We start from the raw sequence: 19,853 nt of genomic DNA on the forward strand, positions 1-19,853 counted from the left end.
GTTCTTCCCACTGTCCATGTTGTTCCACTGTTCACGTTGTTACCACTGTCCACGTTGTTCCACTGTTCACGTTGTTCCACTGTTTCACTGTTCACGTTGTTCCCACTGTCAACGTTGTTCCCACTGTTCACGTTGTTCCACTCTCCACGTTGTTCCACTGTCAACGTTGTTCCCACTGTCCACGCTGTTCCAATGTCCACGTTGTTCCACTGTCCACATCGTTCCATTGTCCACATTGTTCCACTGTCCACGTTGTTCCCACTGTCCACGTTGTTCCCACTGTCCACGTTGTTCCACTGTCCACGTTATTCCCACTGTCCACGTTGTTCCTACTGTTCACGTTGTTCCATTGTTCACGTTGTTCCCACTGTCCACGTTGTTCCCACTGTTCACGTAGTTCCACTGTCCACGTTGCTCCACTGTTCACGTTGTTCCCAATGTCCACGTAGTTCCACTGTCCACGTTGCTCCACTGTTCACGTTGTTCCCACTGTCCACGTTGTTCCAATGTCCACGTCGTCCACGTTGTTCCACGCTGTTCACGTTGTTTCCACTGTTCACGTTGTTCCATTGTTCACGTTGTTCCCACTGTTCAGGTTGTTCCCACTGTTCACGTTGTTTCCACTGTCCACGTTGTTCCACTATCCACTTTGTTCCACTGTCCACGTTGTTCCACTGTCCACGTTATTCCCACTGTCCACGTTGTTCCCACTGTTCACGTTTTTCCACTGTCCACATTGTTCCATTGTCCACGTTGTTCCACTGTTCATATTGTTCGACTGTCCACGTTGTTCCCACTGTCCTCGTTATTTCCAAGTTCCACGTTGTTCCACTGTCCACGTTGTTCCCACTGTCCACGTTGTTCCCACTGTTCACGTTGTTCCCAGTGTTCACGTTGTTCCCACTGTCAACGTTGTTCCCACTGTTCACGTTGTTCCACTGTCCACGTTGTTCCACTGTCAACGTTGTTCCCACTGTCCACGCTGTTCCAATGTCCACGTTGTTCCACTGTCCACATCGTTCCATTGTCCACATTGTTCCACTGTCCACGTTGTTCCCACTGTTCACGTAGTTCCACTGTCCACGTTGCTCCACTGTTCACGTTGTTCCCACTGTCCACGTTGTTCCAATGTCCACGTAGTTCCACTGTCCACGTTGCTCCACTGTTCACGTTGTTCCCACTGTCCACGTTGTTCCAATGTCCACGTAGTTCCACTGTCCACGTTGCTCCACTGTTCACGTTGTTCCCACTGTCCACGTTGTTCCAATGTCCACGTAGTTCCACTGTCCACGTTGCTCCACTGTTCACGTTGTTCCCACTGTCCACGTTGTTCCAATGTCCACGTAGTTCCACTGTCCACGTTGCTCCACTGTTCACGTTGTTCCCACTGTCCACGTTGTTCCAATGTCCACGTAGTTCCACTGTCCACGTTGCTCCACTGTTCACGTTGTTCCCAATGTCCACGTAGTTCCACTGTCCACGTTGCTCCACTGTTCACGTTGTTCCCACTGTCCACGTTGTTCCAATGTCCACGTCGTTCCGCTGTTCACGTTGTTTCCACTGTTCACGTTGTTCCATTGTTCACGTTGTTCCCACTGTTCAGGTTGTTCCCACTGTTCACGTTGTTTCCACTGTCCACGTTGTTCCACTATCCACTTTGTTCCACTGTCCACGTTGTTCCACTGTCCACGTTATTCCCACTGTCCACGTTGTTCCCACTGTTCACGTTTTTCCACTGTCCACATTGTTCCATTGTCCACGTTGTTCCACTGTTCATATTGTTCGACTGTCCACGTTGTTCCCACTGTCCTCGTTATTTCCAAGTTCCACGTTGTTCCACTGTCCACGTTGTTCCCACTGTCCACGTTGTTCCCACTGTTCACGTTGTTCCCAGTGTTCACGTTGTTCCCACTGTCAACGTTGTTCCCACTGTTCACGTTGTTCCACTGTCCACGTTGTTCCACTGTCAACGTTGTTCCCACTGTCCACGCTGTTCCAATGTCCACGTTGTTCCACTGTCCACATCGTTCCATTGTCCACATTGTTCCACTGTCCACGTTGTTCCACTGTCCACGTTGTTCCCACTGTCCACGTTGCTCCACTGTCCACGTGGTTTAACTGTTCACGTTGTTCCATTGTCCACATCGTCCCGCTGTCCACGTTGTTCCCACTGTCCACATCGTTCCATAGTTCGTAGGAAACTGAGTGAAGTCAAAATTTGTTGATAACTAGATGGGGAGTTTATTAAACCCAAAATTCGATAAAAATATTTTTTTATGTTTTTTTTTTTAAACCAAGACACTGTTTAAAGCATTCTATGATAGAGTCATCTTTAGAACTCACGCAACTAAATCAGCCAATGAGAAACTAGGATTCTCTACCTAAGTTAAAATTTGGTAAAAGATTTTGCTCTCTCTGTGGTTTGAAATGATAACTGGTGACATTTGAACGAAATCTTCACGTTTGTTTTATTTGTGTTTATGAAAATGTATTATAACAAATTTAATGTATGTGGGTCGGATTTTGACATGTGTAAAATGTCGGGATTTCCCCCCGAAGTGGGTAGTTAGTTTCACATGTAAACTTCGGTTGTTGATATGCGATGGCTTTTGGGCAGCCTTTCTCACTTGATCAAAGGACCAACATAAAGGTCCAAAGTATAGTATCAATGAATCAGTGTTATCTGTTTGTCCTCAGCCCTTGAGGAATTACACAGGATATAGTCAAGTGCTGCAGGGCTCTTTACTTTAAGGAAACCTTACCACCCGTAGTCCTGTTATAGCAAGGAATGACAAAATTGGATGTGTTTTATAAGCAGATAAACAGTATCTTTAGACACGTCCCAAAGTATTGTAGGTGGATAATTACGTGCCCTTAATAAAAAAATTTCTTCTTAAAAGCAATTTGGAATTAGACACGCTCTTTGACATGCATTTTTGTCTCATTGAAAAGGGATAAAAATGCCGTTTTTGCTTAACCATTCGTAGTCAATTACATGGTATTAAGGTTATTCTAGTATCCGGGTTGTATTCCATAAGATATTAAGTTAGGAATGCGCGCGAGGCACGTTAGCAAGTCTCCATTAGAATTATGAATGAATTGACTATAAAAATAAATATGAGTTAAATAAGTTTGGGGAGGAAAATACGTAAAAACAATATTTTAATGATAAACTTAACTAAATTATGTTATTGACACAAAATATATTACCAGTAAAGTTGACGTTATAAATACGAAATGGCTAACACAACCGATTCCCGTATCCAGCCACACTGTTCTTTCTGTCTGTCATGTGACAATGCTGATAACGATAACAAAAATGTTTACATGCACTATAACGTGGCTAGATAGGAGAACATCACTACTCCTTGTATCGATGGAACAGGAGTGTTTCCACTAGCAGCTATGGGGTCGTAAGTCATTATCATTTCTAACAGTACAGTCGCTATAAAATTCCATTTCTGCAACTTCTGTCTGTGCTTCTGCGTTTTGAGTAGTTTTCTGGGTATATCTGATACATATTTATTGGCATTTATGTTTTTTTTCATTATTTACCGTTCATGTTTGTTCCTTTTAAAAGTTAAAAACGCGAAAGTAGAAAGTTAAGGTAAGTGAAAGAATTTTCGAAACTGCTAAAGCGAATTGCCATGAGTCGCTGTTTCAAGTTTTGATTCTCAAATATTACAGAATTTTTATACCGGAATATATACGTTGTATATATATGGTATTGTTTGATATAAAGCACTATTCTTTACATTTTATCAACATTGTTATAAATGCATAATTTTCTGTCACAAGGACGTCAAATAGTCTTTCGGTAAGAAAATGAATTTGATTTCCAATTTCAATGTTTCATTAATAAGTATGTTTAACTCTACGTGTAGTCTGTTTCACTCTTTATTTATTTATTTTTTTGTTGAAAATTTGATTTTTAAATTTTAGATTCGAGGATGCATGCACAGCGATTGAACGTGATAGGGACAACAGGGCCAATAACAGAATTGGGGAATTTTTCATCCAGCATCTTAATAGTAGCTATTGTTCTGTCCTGTTTGTTCTTGCGACAACAGCGGTGGTGGCTAAGGAAGTATTTGGCGAGCAGATCAAATGTTGGTGCCCGGATCAATTTACTGATAAACAGGTTGAATTTACAAACAACTACTGTTACGTCAGAAATACCTATTATGTATCATCTCGACAAACCATTTCACCTTATCCCGAAGACAGAAAAGTCTACGAGATATATTACTATCCTTGGGTGCCCGTCGTTCTTTTTACTCAATGTGTACTTTTTGTTATTCCAAAATGGACGTGGATGCAGCTACAGACATTTTCAAGTTTTAGTTTCGTATCTAGAACTACAAAGAATCGAAACATCATGAATGCGGACGATCACACAAATATCGCTCATTCTGTGAACAAATGGATTTTAATTCGTATGCAGAAAAAGAAACAGGGAATTCGTTTACGAAAACAAGCGTACAGCTTCGAGATTTCACGGGAGAGTTACCTTGCAAAAACCTATGTATTCTGCTGTTTCTTGTATGTTCTTAATTCTATCGGACAATTATTCTTACTGGACAAATTTTTAGGTAATCATTTTTTGTCTCTAGGAACTGATATCGTGTTTAAGAGAAAATACGAAGAGCACCGACCAGGGATGTTGCGTTTTCCAACTGTGACGTTTTGTGACACTTTCGTCCGACGTATGATCAATATTCAAACATACACCGTGCAATGCTCGCTCCCAAATAATTTGTTCAACGAAATTATTTTTATTTTGACGTGGTTTTTGCTCGTCCTTCTATCAATAGTGAACATAGTCAGTTTGGTCGACCATTTTGCTATTTTCCTTCGACGACGTAGAAAGATGTTTATCAGAAAATGTCTACTACTCAGCGAAAACCAGGGTAGTACCCACAAATATGTCGGAAATGATAGCGAACTATTTGACGACTTTTTGGACAACTATCTCGGTGTGGATGGAGTGTTTGTGATATCGTTAGTCAGTTATCAGCTTGGAGCAGTTTACTCCAGCATTCTCGTGGAAAATATCTGGGATAGTTTTAATGAGCATAAAAACAATGACGAGAAAACGAGCTAATGATTACCAACGGTACCAAACGTTGAACTTTTGAGAGTGAAGATTAAAAATTCGAACATTCTTTTACATGTTTACGTAAATGGAATTTATGTATTGAAGTGATAGCGTCTCCGCCATGTTCATGGTTCGAACCAAGTGTTTCTCAGAAAGCGGAGATGTATATTGTCATACTGTGGTGTCATGGTTTACATTCGTTCTTTAAAAAATGATAGAGATATGAAAATTAGGAAATTTATTGAATTATAGGGCTAGAGTACATCCCAATCTAGATCCTGACATTTCTTTCGATCACAATTAAATGTTCTCATTTGCCTCCCAGGCCTCAAAAATTAGGCACTTAGTATCACTGATGAGTCTTAGAAGGACGAGACAGCTGTATGATGTAGCATCACTGACGAGTACTAGAAGGACTAGACAGCTGTATGATGTAGCATCACTGACGAGTCCTAGAAGGACTAGACAGCTGTATGATGTAACATCACTGATGAGTTCTAGAAGGACGGAACAGCCGTATGATGTAGCATCATTGATGAGTCTTTGAAAGACGAGACAGCTGTATGATGTAGTATTACTGACGAGTCCTAGAAGGATGAAACAGCTGTATGATGTAACATCACTGATGAGTTCTAGAAGGACGGAACAGCTGTATGATGTAGCATCATTGATGAGTCTTTGAAAGACGAGACAGCTGTATGATGTAGTATTACTGACGAGTCCTAGAAGGATGAAACAGCTGTATGATGTAGTATTACTGACGGGTCCTAGAAGGACAGAACAGCTGTATGATGTAGTATTACTGACGAATCCTAGAAGGACGGAACAGCTGTATGATGTAGTATTACTGACGAGTCCTAGAAGGACTAGACAGCTGTATGATGTAGTTTTACTGACGAGGCCTAGAAGGATGAAACAGCTGTATGATGTAGTATTACTGACGGGTCCTAGAAGGACGGAACAGCTGTATGATGTAGTATTACTGACGAGTCCTAGAAGGACTAGACAGCTGTATGATGTAGTATTACTGACGAGGCCTAGAAGGATGAAACAGCTGTATGATGTAGTATTACTGACGGGTCCTAGAAGGACGGAACAGCTGTATGATGTAGTATTACTGACGAGTCCTAGAAGGACGGAACAGCTGTATGATGTAGTATTACTGACGAGTCCTAGAAGGACGGAACAGCTGTACGACGCTGTTTACTTTATTGTTTGGTTTTTTTTTTTTATCAAATTGTAAATTAATATTAAAAGGCACGATTCACTTGTGTGGTTTTTTCAATCTTATGTCATTGGACAAGACTGGTTGGATGGTATTTCGTTTCAATTTTCCGCTTGTAGGTAATGATAGCTTTCTTCTAAAACAACATTTTTTCATAAAACAGAAAAGCAGTTTGCAAGTGTTCATTCGTATTATTCTTTTTCACACTTAAACTTTCAGATAAAGGGATGAACGTCGAAATCAGGACTAAAGGGAAGTAACTCTTACATGTAAAATTACCACATATTTGTCTGTTGCGGAATGCGAAGAAAAAGAACTCAAATTTCAATTAAAACATAGAGACAGTATCATTTTGTAATTAATATTTCCTTAATTAGCTTGGCATTTGGATTGTGATTGACTAGACTGAATAAAAAAAATAACAAAACAAAGAACTGAAGTACATAATTGTTCCAATACATTTTATATTACAACAAACGATACAATCATGTCTATTAGATATTCAAAATATAACATTCAGCACCTACAAGTCAACACGGGGGTTGACAAAAATGACTTCAGTAACTTGAAGTGAAGTACTTATCATATCAATTTTATCTATATATTGAAAACAATTAACTTAAGCAATTTTCTATCGTGAAGGATTTTCGGATTTTTGTGTTTTTGTTTTATTGCATACATGATAATTACAGTATTAATTGAATGCTCTGATCAGTGCTTTTTAATGTGTATGTCGCTTATTTTCATTCTTCTTTCTCGAGGTACATGCATGTAGTACCAAATAAATAGGCATATAGAGGCAAAAACATGCCTGTGTCCATCAACTTTTATATTTAGTAAAATTACTGGACAGAATTCGACGCTCAAGAAAAAATCTATCTATATATATGTATATAGTCTTGTAAGCCTAGAACATAAATTGTCTATTTTTGATATAGGTAAACATCAATCACATAATATATGAATAAGCAACCCTTAGTCTTTCTCTGTCTTTTTCTCTCCCTTTCTCTCTCTCTGTCTTTCTTTCTCCCCTTCTCTCTTTGTCTTTCTTTCTCCACCTCTCTATCTGTCTTTCTCTCTCCGTCAGTCTGTCTGTCCGTCTGTCTGTCTGTCGCTCTCCCCCTCTCTCAAATAATATGTTTGAATTACATTATAAAAGCTTAATATATATACGAAAACGTTTACAAACAAAATTTAAGAATTTCAACACAAACGGCAGGATTTTAATTGCTAAGCGATGTTATATAATGTTTACAATGACAGAATATTTTGGACATAATGCAGTAACGGATTTTATTGTAATCGTTTTGGTTTTTAATTGTTTAGCAATGGTATACATGTTAAATTGACATACAACATAATTACTTCACTTTTAGTTAAGTTCTCACTTGGTTGAGTTAAGAGTTCACGGAGACCACGAAATCCCTACATCTTTCTGTAAAATGTCAGTTAACTATTGTCTTCAGTTGACGTTCACGCCGAGGAATTAGGAATGAAACCAGTAGATAGGAATTACTGAAAAAATACGGCTTGCATTCGTGTGTAGTTTGACATAAGTCTGGCTCAATTAGACTCTTGTCTGCCAACAGAGAATTATGAAGCGATCAAGCCTCTGAGTGAATGAGTTTAGGTTGGCATAAGTTAATTTCTCTAACACAAATCGCAGATATAATATTTTAACGACGTGTTCAGAAGATGTACACAAAAAATCCGATGTTGTAAACAAGGATATTTGGTCTACCTAAGGTAAATCAATGGTTTAGTACGCTTAAGTCACAATTTTTGTAGCTGTGGAATTCTAAGGTTCGTTACATTATGGTCCAGTTTTATACACATAAGAGTAATTATCACAGCAGTGGTTTCAATCTTTTCGAACACGAAATAGAACAAATATTTATAACATTTCTGCCTTGTACACACGACTTCAAAATTTTTGCACTTTTTCACTTCAAACAAAGATACCTTGTTATGAAATATGAAAAAAGAGACTTTGGCAAAAGAATTATCATAAACATTTAGAGTAAATTAGAAGAAGTGTGCCTAGTGTTCAGACGGAAGATATAAACGTAACCGTTACCGCTTTCTACTGGATATTACGTCGACCAAGAGTTGAGTCCATTCCACTGCTACAAACAGGAACACTGGGAAAATGGTCTGTGGCCCGACGCCATCTTTACGAACTGTTTCAATCGTGTGATAAAATATCAGCTATATTTTGCGTCGTTAATGTCGGGGTTTAAATTGTTATATGTCACTAGTTTCAAAACCTTTATAATAAAAAGGCACTTCAGACAGTAAGCCAATTAAAAGAATATAAAAAAAACATTTTTGCACGTCGATAGAATAAATCATTTAGGTGATAATGAGTATAGACGAGCACTTCCGGTAAGGAAATGGCAAATATGGGTTATTAAACATGTTGTGATAGTTAATGGCTGTTCATGTTTCTGAATCCAGGGACAAAAATGTCTTCACATGTGGTTTGTCGCAGTAGTCCTTCCAGAGTTTGGCTACAATCTCTGACGCCACAACTGGGCTTGTGTTGTGACTGATCAACCAGATGAGAAAGACGCCATCTTGTCTCAAGTACTTGTCAACAAATTTCACCTGAACATCACTAAGTCTACTGCTGTGACGCAGTTCCGGTGCAAGCTGTTCGTCATCAATGTATTTCCGGATGTATTCGTTTTTCCGCCGCGGGAAGAAAAGCATAGCAAAGTTGTATACAAAATTTACGATGTTTACAATTGACATTATCACCAGCAGGAACCACAGGATGATAAACATCTTCTCATTAAACAGATTGATCGGTAAGGAACACTGAACGGTCCATCGTTGGACATTTTGGAGTTGTCGAATGTTGAAATCACAAAATGTAACACGAGGAAATCTCCTCAAGTCTTCCCATTTCTGATTAGTTGATACGCCTTTCACAAAGTCTGGACCCAGATTCAAAAAGTCATTGCCCATCAGAGCATCTACCAGGAACAATTGCCCAATAGTGTTCGCCGTGTACAGACCGCATGTTATCAAGTAGATCAAAGTCAGATAATTTCCGAAGTGTATTCCACGATGCCCCATGCTTTCCTTAAGTGCTTGTATACGCTGGTATGCGGAACTTCTCCCGTCTCTGATTTCAATCCATTTATCTATATAGGACGCAATATCAATCATTCTCTCAGCGCGTTTCTCTGGGCCTAGATACGTTGCATCACTAGCAAGATTCAGAGTCTTCTTAATGTTTATGCCAGACTTGGGGTAAAATCCTTTCCAGAAGATTTTTGGGCAGTAGAAGAGGAACGCCATGAGAACGAAGATAAGAGGGACCCACTGGTAATACATTATTTCTGTATCTTGTCTTTCGTCGTCCTCCACCGGTAGTATTTCATCAAAAGGGACACCATATGTGTTCTTTATCCAGCAGTAACTGTTGGCATACGACACGTGAAATTTGGCGAACTCGGCAGGACACCAGCATTGGATGGGTTCACCGACATATTGCTTTGCGCACACCAACAGCGCAAGTATGATCAGAGAAACGACACAGAACTTCCGGTTCAGGACGTGTATAGATGTATCGTCACTCAGTGTAGTTCTGATGACGGAAGTACTCTGCTTTGTTACGTCTTCAAGGCTGTGAACATATAACGATAATTTTACATTAGAACTTCTATCTCTAGCTATCAAGACATTTGATTAACGTTAAATGAATATTACACATTATTTCACAAACTTACAAAATTTCCTAAACATGATATGTCTATAACATTTTCCCTTTCTTGCGCAAAACGTCAGAATGATGAACCTAACCGAGGACAAATGTTTTCTTTCCGCCTCTCGGGCTAGCTGATATTTGTAACAACCAGGTAATCGTTCGCGCGCTTGAATGGAGACGGAAAACGGAAATATCTATTCTTAATTAAAACTTAAAGCTGTGGCCGCCAAGAAGAATTTTTTAGTATAAACAACCATAAAACATTGTTTTGTTCGAAAGTAAGACGGGCATATATATAAGGCATGCATTCTACATAAACTAGCGTGCTGACGATAAACTATGGAAATTGTTCACAAGTTCGAAGTCAATCTTTCCACAGTCGTTTTTATTATCTTTGTGACTCGCATACTTTTCATTACTGTGTAAATGACCCTTGAACGATCACGATGCGGCCATATAAGGTGTGAATGGCCCGGTGAAGTTTAACAGGGCAATTGTTGGTAGCTAAACCGAGAACACAGGGACATGCAAATTAATAACGATTTCGCTTGTTTGTGGTTTTTGCGATAGTGTTTTCACCTAAATACTGAAGAAGAGTGGTTCAATTTTACTTCTCAGTCTAATCTCCATAGCAACCAAAATGATGACGTACTTGTGTTGATTTTGCTACACTATATCTGGTTCCCTCTGTCCCTGTCCGAATTTTCATACACCGAGATGTAGATTTCGCATGAAAAATAAATTCTTAATTATCAAAAGTAAAAAATGTGTTTAAAACTCTCCAATAAGTTGGAGTATTTTTGAAACAGTTTTTAGCGTTTATTTATTTTAAATATTAAACTAAAATAGTTTAAGTCGTCACATCAGGCGTTTATTAGTGTTTGTGTGTAAGGGTTCGGGTTGGAGAAAGTCATCGCTGTATACGAATGTAGTACCAGTTTACATAAAGCTGATATTTATCGCTCTTCTATCCTTAGCGTTTCTCAGTTTAAAGACTGACAAAAAAAAAAAAAAAAATATCGCACCGGGGTTCTTAAACAGGTGATTAATATTTATGATAGTGAGTCCTACTGTCACGTGTCCGTTTCAGAATGAAAACATTTCCAGTTCAACAATGAACGTAAGTATGATACAAATTATTTAAAACCACAATATATACAGCTGAACCTCGTTATCCTGAACTCGTTTGAATATTTCGTCGGCCCCTGCCTTACTTTTCACAAAACATTAGACCTCACTTAAATCGAATAATCTGTCACTCGAATTTCACTATGATCCAACTGAGTTCGAGATCACGAGGTTCGAATGTGTTTCTCTGGAACAGTGTATCTATTCTCTTACCCTAACATCATGTCATATCATGACGTCACACGCAAATGCATGTACAATTTGCATATGTATGCGGGGCAGTAGAATAATAGAAAAACAATCTTTCGTCTCTTTGTTGGTATTATAGACAGATATCAATGCTCTTTTTGCACGCCCCATCACGCCCACAATACGGTGATTCGAAATAGTGATCACGTGATTTAAAAGCATGGACTTTTTATATTTCGATTTGTGTTGAAACCAAGGCAGTGAATTTTCAATGCTGGTATATAGAAGTTGATAAGACAGAATCTCCTGTCCTCAAGTAAAATATCAGACTTTTAGTAATACACATATCCACATTTTAAAGTCGTTGGCGACGAAAACAAGTCAGGTAGATTTTGGAATAATGCCAGTATATCGACATAAATATTTGTCTACAATTTCCGTTTATGCTGAAACATGACCAGGTGAGTATGACGCAGGTAAGTGCGACCTTATCTTACCAAACGAATAAAACGATAAAACGCCATACCTGCATACCAGACTTTCAGATATTGTACAAAATTACAGGTGTAGAATTACATAAAGCAGAGCTTTATTATACCAGTATATCATTGTGATTTATTAGTGTATAGATTTAGTCAGGAAAAATCAAAACTCATCCCCAAAATATCAACTGTTGGTAATTTCAATAAATGATACAAACTTAAATAGAACACCGAGTATATAAGTCTCGGAACCTGTCACAAGTTATCTCTGTAGTGGTAAGTTATGTAAAACCACATTTGACTGCAGCTATTTAATTCTGATATATTTTGTTACATTTTAATAAGATTTAGGAATCTAGCTGCGTTACTTAGTATACATGTCGTTATATTATTGCATGTGAAGAGAGAGAGAGAGTGGGGGAGAGAGAGAGGGGAGACAGAGAGGGGGGATGAGAGGGAGGAGAGATAGAGAGAGAGAGAGAGAGCGAGAGAGAGAGCGGGAAGAGAGAGAGGGGAAAAAGAGAGAGTGGAGAGAGAGGGGGAACAAAGAGAGAGAGAGAGAGAGAGAGAGAGAGAGAGAGAGAGAGAGAGAGAGAGAGAGAGAGAGAGAGAGAGAGAGAGAGAGAGAGAGAGAGAGAGAGAGAGAGAGAGAGAGAGAGAGAGAGAGAGAGAGAGAGAGAGAGAGAGAGAATTGTGATGGTACTGTAGCTGTCGTACTCTGTTTGTACTACTTCTGATTATGTACTACGTCCTGTTTTTTCTGCACACAGGTACCGAACAGCACAAGCATTTGGCAACACTGCTATGTTATAAAGTTTAAAAGAAAAAGATTTAGAAAGAGAAAAAAATTAAATGTTTACTGTATGTTTACCTGTCAAAAATTTTACAAACCAGGTATATCATGTATATTATTTAAAATACAAGTGCTTAATCTTTACCCACCTAAACGATCAAAACCAGATATACCCCCTCTCTCCTTGTCAATACCCCCTGTCTCCTTGTCAATACCCCCTGTCTCCTTGTCAATAACTCTTCTCGAATTGCCAATGCCCAATCTCTTCTTGTCAATACCCCACTCTCCTTGTCAATACCCCTCTCTCCTTGTCAAAACCCCCTCTCTCCTTGTTAATATCCCCTCTCTCCTTGTCAATACCCCCCTCTCCTTGTCAATACGCCCTTCTCTCCTTGTCAATACCCCCTTCTCTCCTTGTCAATACCCTCTGTCTCCTTGTCAATACCCCCTGTCTCCTTGTCAATACGCCCTTCTCTCCTTGTCAATACCCCCTTCTCTTCTAGTCAATACCCTCTGTCTCCTTGTCAATACCCCCTGTCTCCTTGTCAATACCCCCTCTCTCCTTGTCACTACCTCCTCTTTTTGTCAATACTCCCTCTCTCCTTGTCAATACACCCTCTCTCCTTGTCAATATTCCCTCTCTCCTTGTATATATCCCCTCTCTCCTTGTCAATACCCTGTCTCCTTGTCAATAGCCCCTCTCTCCCTGTCAATAACCCCATCTCTTCTTGTCAATATTCCCTCTCTCCTTGTCAATACTCCCTTCTCTCCTTGTCAATAACCCACTCTCTCCTTGTCAATACCCCCTCTCTCCTTGTATATATCCCCGCTCTCCTTGTCAATACCCTGTCTCCTTGTCAATACCCCCTGTCTCCCTGTCAATAACCCCATCTCTCCTTGTCAATACCCCCTCTCTCCTTGTCAATAACCCGCTCTCTCCTTGTCAATACCCCCTCTCTCCTTGTCAATATTCCCTGTCTCCTTGTCAATACTCCCTGTCTCCTTGTCAATACCCCCTCTCTCTTTGTATATATCCCCTCTCTCCTTGTCAATACCCCCTGTCTCCTTGTCAATAACCCCTCTCTCCTTGTCAATACCCCCTCTCTCCTTGTCAATACCTTCTTCTCTCCTTGTCAATACCCCCTCTCTCCTTGTCAATACCCCCTCTCTCCTTGTCAATACGCCCTTCTCTCCTTGTCAATACCCCCTTCTCTCCTTGTCAATACCCTCTGTCTCCTTGTCAATACCCCCTGTCTCCTTGTCAATACGCCCTTCTCTCCTTGTCAATACCCCCTTCTCTCCTAGTCAATACCCTCTGTCTCCTTGTCAATACCCCCTGTCTCCTTGTCAATACCCCCTCTCTCCTTGTCAATACCTCCCCTCACCTTGTCAAACTACGTTGGTGTCTGTGAGGTGTGTCTTGATCTCTCATTTTCCCAACTTTACATGTATGAAACCCGTTAGTTATCTGATATCTCATGTAGGTCATATTCTACTCGTTTTTGGCTTGGTATTATTATACACCCCAAGCATATGTGTGTATCTTGTGAAGTCTGAAAGATGATATAAAAAGTAAGTAAAATGGTTTGAAACGATATATATTACTGTATGTGGGTCAACGGTCTCGCATGAGAGAGTATCTATGTGTCTTTGTAATAGTATCACATCTCCTATTTCAACTCTAAATAACCGGAAAATTGAATCTATTTACATGTAAAATGTAATTAATCCTTATCTAATTGTGACTTAACAAAAATGACGTAAGTGGGCGGTCTACATTTTCGCCCTAAAGCGCCCATGGTTTCTAGTCTGTGTGAAAACTACCATACATGTCTTATTCGTTTCTCTATTTTGAAATTCCTAATCTTTTCTAGTCATCAGAAAGCTTGAAACTTTTTAATACGGAATATTTGACATGCACATTCAGCGTGTCACTACGCACATCGAATATAACACCGATTGCTGGTAAACAACCGAATTTCGTAAGATATTTGAAACTTTAAGATGTTTATTTATCTATTTGGTTATTTACTTTTGTACACAAAGCGCAACGCCTTGGTCAGAGAAGTCCTCTCGCAATTAAATCAGTCAATGAGGGACAGCAATTCCTTTTCATTCTTAACAGATCCCTAGCTGAATTGAGGTTTGTTAAAAATGTGTGCCCACTGTGGCTTAAGCTTTATAATTGGAAAAAAATAAAGATATATTATATTTATCTGGCTTCAATGAAGTTTTAACACATTGCAGTGTATGTGGGACGGGTTTAGACAGGTGTAAAATGTCGTGCCCCATTCCCCCCTGAATGGGTAGTGAGTTTAAGTTGTAAACTTTTGGTTGTTGACTTCTGAAGGCGACGTCAATCCGAGATGCCATTTAACCTACTGAATTATGTCATTTGTAGTCTTTCACTGGCACGTTTCTATGGATATAGACAGTTGTTACTTCTGTTGAACTTCAAATATTAATGCTATTTTGTTAGATGTAATACCATTAAGGGATTGATTTTAGTTGCGTGACTCCTAGCACTTTGAGAAAAAACACAAGGCGTTGTGGGGGATGTTCGGCTTTGGGTGTGGTTGGGTTGGGATTGTGATAGTTACTGAAACATCGTCCTTGTTGGGTCGTTTGGACAGGAATATGTACATAGCAAACACGCATTTTAAATGATAAGACCATAATTCTTTAATCAATAAAGGATTTACACTGTTAGTTTTATAGAGGCGGGCTATCGAGGGGCGAGTTTGGTCGTTTGCGTGGACAATCAGTGACGTCAGAAAGATAGCTGTAGTGAATGCGAAGTTTTTCTGTTTCGAAATAACTATCAATCCAGTCTACATCGTGGGACACGCGTTATCTCGAATGTACGAAGACGTAATGTTGATAACGGTCTTCCCCTTTACATCACAACTACATCGCGTGTCCTTTTATCTCAGAATGTAAAGAATGTCTTGTGTAAATAAATGGTGACATCACAATACTGTTTACCTATAACTGTACAACAGAATAACTAGCCAGAAAGCCATACTTAAGACACGCCACAGGAACAGACCTTTTACACTTCCGATGAAATATTACGACCGAGGTTTGATTTCACACAAAAGACGTAAAAAGTGGAATTACACGGACTTGCTTCTTGGTGTCGATTTCCCTATTTTAACAGTTTCAGTTGGAAACACAGATTTGAAATATAAGGTCATAAGTTTTCATACCATCAATGCTTGTTCTTCGCAATAAAATTAATTTCTTGTTAAATTGATTTTCTTTCATAAAACATTCAGTCGTGGTCTAGAAGTAATAAAACTGAAATAACTTATTTGTGGCGTTCATTGAATTGTGAACATTGATTTATTTGGGTATCGAAATGTTCCTATTTGATTACATGTGACCGTATGTATGATCTACCTGTGTGTGGTCAAGTGACCAGTTCGTCCGAAATGTCTGGAATGTTTGACCACACATTACTAGCGTCACTACATAATACCTTTTGACCGTCAAGACTGGCCTGGAGGCAGGTTTCAATTACGTAATGACCTTGACTTGTATACGTTTGTATGTAAATGTCATTGACAATTTAGAGTATATTTACAACACATTGACTGTGTTCAAAGTTTTTTCTTATAAAAGGATGAAATTGCGGGATTGAAATACAATTAAAACAAGTGAAAAGTAAACAGAACAGTGGGTTTTAGAAAAAGAGTCACTTTTTATAAATTACATGTATTATGGTGACGTCATCATATTATACTGTTTACTTAACGAATATTTTAGATTACACGTGAACTTATGGTACCTGTTTGTTTATATGTCACCGTGTATCGCGTGTTGTGTTCGATGCTCGTTGCAGCATGTATGCCTTGTGGATTCGTTGTTAACATTGTTCTCATTTCGGAACGTGACATTGCACACTTGAATTGACCATGATTTACATTGAAGGAGTCGCCGTTGAGGTAGACGACGCTTCCGCTCCCGGAATACATGGTCTAATTGTCCATGCACTTTTTTGTGGTTTCCGTGTAACACAGTTTGTAGAGGAGAAATCGGTGGCATTTTATCGGGGTGGTGCAGTTTGTAGGGGAGAAATCGGTGGCATTCTATCGGGGTGGCCAGGTTGTAGAGGAGTAATCGGTGGCATTTTATCGGGGTTGCGCAGTTTGTAGGGTTGAAATCGGTTGCATTTTATCGGGGTGGCCAGGTTGCAGAGAAATCGATGGCATTTTATCGGGGTGGCGCAGTTTGTGGGGGAGAAATCGGTGACATTTTATCGGGGTGGCGCAGTTTGTAGGGGAGAAATCGATGGCATTTTATCGGGGTGGCTCAGTTTGTAGAGGAGAAATCGGTGGCATTTTATCGGGGTGGCGCAGTTTGTAGAGGAGAAATCGGTGGCATTTTATCGGGGTGGCCAGGTTGTAGAGGAGAAATCGGTGGCATTTTATCGGGGTGGCCAGGTTGTAGGGGAGAAATCGGTGGCATTTTATCGGGGTGGCCAGGTTGTAGGGGAGAAATCGGTGGTATTTTATCGGGGTGGCCAGGTTGTAGGGGAGAAATCGATGGCATTTTATCGGGGTGGCGCAGTTTGTAGGGGAGAAATCGGTGACATTTTATCGGGGTGGCGCAGTTTGTAGGGGAGAAATCGATGGCATTTTATCGGGGTGGCTCAGTTTGTAGAGGAGAAATCGGTGGCATTTTATCGGGGTGGCCAGGTTGTAGGGGAGAAATCGGTGGCATTTTATCGGGGTGGCCAGGTTGTAGGGGAGAAATCGGTGACATTTTATCGGGGTGGCCAGGTTGTAGGGGAGAAATCGGTGGCATTTTATCGGGGTGGCCAGGTTGTAGGGGAGAAATCGGTGGCATTTTATCGGGGTGGCCAGGTTGTAGGGGAGAAATCGGTGACATTTTATCGGGGTGGCCAGGTTGTAGGGGAGAAATCGGTGGCATTTTATCGGGGTGGCCAGGTTGTAGGGGAGAAATCGGTGGCATTTTATCGGGGTGGCCAGGTTGTAGGGGAGAAATCGGTGGTATTTTATCGGGGTGGCCAGGTTGTAGGGGAGAAATCGGTGGCATTTTATCGGGATGGTGCAGTTTATAATGAACTTCCGGTTTTTAATTTCTGTGTTTTTTTGTGTTTTGTTTTTGTTTTGTTTTGTTTTGTTTGAAGGGGGATGTTATGACAATATAACTGATTTGTCGTTCGAATTTTATTCGTAGCTCAGTCTTAATATATTAGAAAGATCACAAACTTGTTTGTTGAATTTTAAATCGACCTTCGAGGCCGAAATGGAAAATCAATATAAGGATTCGCTACATATGTTGTCAAACATTATGGTTAAATCCACAACGAATTTTAATAACGGCACAGGGGACCTGTGTCGCTGTTAATAAATAATGTAGTTTATAGATACCGTAGACGGTATTCGAGATTAGCGAGTACACGGCATGTAAGTTCACCCCTCCTATCTTGAATGCTGTACTGAATATAGATAATGGATATATATATATATCTTTAACTGAATCATCTGGACCCACGGACTGGCACATATACGTGCCAGTCCGTGGGTCCAGATGATTCAGATGATACTTGTACATAAGGCAAACAGTTAAAAAAACAACATAATATCATTTCATCTTATACAAACTTTCCATTGAGAAAAATGAAACATCTATTGCATATATTCTTATCATATTTATTTCCATTATTTATCTATAACGTTCAAAATGGGATCTTTTCACAAACAAATAAGATAAATTTAAAGAAAAATGGTATCATCGGATGTTCTTTTTTAAGAGCTAGTTTAATGGTTAAAAAGGAAATTTGCTAAGTAAAGCGTGTGTTAAGTGGGCGCCATACAAACAATGATAATTATCAACATTTTTTCCATAAAAGGTTTAGTCTCCGGAACTCCTGTATAATTGTAATCCGTACTTATTTATTAAGTTTTAAGGTGATCTTCCGGAGAAAGTGACACGTTTCATAGGGACTTGATACCAGTGGGTTTACGTGTATTATAACTACAGAGCATGTTGGGAGATGACCGTGTGTGTGACGAGTCCCTTTGATCTGTACAGGCTCAGCCGTAACGAGATTGATATGTATTATGATATTTACATATTTCAAACGGACGAATAACTGTAATGATTATTTTTTCAAGAAATTATAAATGACTAACTGTTTTCACGAATACTTATAAAGTTTCATCGACAGCAAAGAATACTTATTTAACTTATATAAAAAATACCGCTCCATTTTATGACAAGAAATGCTTTATAAATAGGAATATTCAATGTTTTGATATGGTATACTTATACTAATTAAGACAAGCATTTCGAAGCTAAATTTTGAAAAATCAATTTTTAAAATGCCAAAATATGTAATGAAATAAGAGACTTAAGTAAGATCAACGATGAAATGTTTTCAATTGGTGTGGATTGAAATGAGATTACTTATAAAACGGGGTACCATTCCATTTGCATTTATCCATCGAATCTATTGCTACACAATAAGGGGAACGTTTCAATGAAACGTGACCAGGGTATATTGACATATCAAAAATCACAGCCATGATGCCTTTTTCAAATTACTTTGAATACCGTCACGGGTCCCTGCGCATGATTTTTCGTTTTACGCATTAAAACACTTTCAGCGAATCAGAACACGCTAGATATCGGATCTACAACAAGACCAGTAAAGTTTTTTTTAATGTAGTGTAGATATAAAGTACGCGAAAAGTAAAAAATTCTCCGTATTTCAACTTAACCTCGATTTCCTGTTTATAAGACTACGCTATACTCGCTGTTTGTGGATTTTAACCAGTGTACCCAAAGTCATAGACAATTGAAAATACCATGGATTTTTTTCTGAATGAATACGTGGTGTGTTGACAGTGTAGAAAAATATCCCCTTTTTCCACACCTCGCCCAAAAACAACGATTTCATTGGCAAATATCTTATACTTACAATCCCATTTTCAATGTTGTTAGTGACTGATTTCAATTTCACGAAATCTACATCCTTGTCAAACTTTGTCAGCCATCTTGGTTTGGAGTCCTACGCACGCCTGTATACCTGTGATCTACTTGTAGGTGTTTGCAGGTAAGGTAAACATGAAGTAGGTATATAGGTACGTGTCGTGCTGCTTGACAGGTCACAGACGGGGCTGATACAGCGATTATGTAGCGATGTTGTGAAAAATCCCCACAGGTAAATACACACCTTATCCCCTTACCTG

The 19,853-nt window shown here is 39.4% G+C and overlaps 2 protein-coding genes across 2 annotated transcripts; one reads left to right on the forward strand and one right to left on the reverse strand.

Moving 5' to 3' along the window:
* Positions 1-3,405: 3,405 nt before the first annotated feature.
* LOC132561241 (innexin unc-7-like) lies at positions 3,406-5,104 on the forward strand. The gene is made up of 2 exons (XM_060225971.1): positions 3,406-3,413; positions 3,943-5,104. Exons 1-2 carry the CDS (start codon positions 3,406-3,408, stop codon positions 5,102-5,104), a joined length of 1,170 nt encoding a protein of 389 aa, XP_060081954.1.
* Positions 5,105-8,762: 3,658 nt separating this feature from the next.
* LOC132561247 (innexin unc-7-like) lies at positions 8,763-19,654 on the reverse strand. The gene is made up of 2 exons (XM_060225977.1): positions 19,583-19,654; positions 8,763-9,957 (listed from the first exon to the last, which is right to left on the reverse strand). Exons 1-2 carry the CDS (start codon positions 19,588-19,590, stop codon positions 8,763-8,765), a joined length of 1,203 nt encoding a protein of 400 aa, XP_060081960.1. The 5' UTR covers positions 19,591-19,654.
* Positions 19,655-19,853: the final 199 nt, after the last annotated feature.

This window comes from Ylistrum balloti, unplaced genomic scaffold, assembly GCF_031769215.1.
Source record: "Ylistrum balloti isolate Yb309-2 unplaced genomic scaffold, AGI_CSIRO_Ybal_v1 Utg371184, whole genome shotgun sequence".
NCBI classification, from domain to species: domain Eukaryota; kingdom Metazoa; phylum Mollusca; class Bivalvia; order Pectinida; family Pectinidae; genus Ylistrum; species Ylistrum balloti.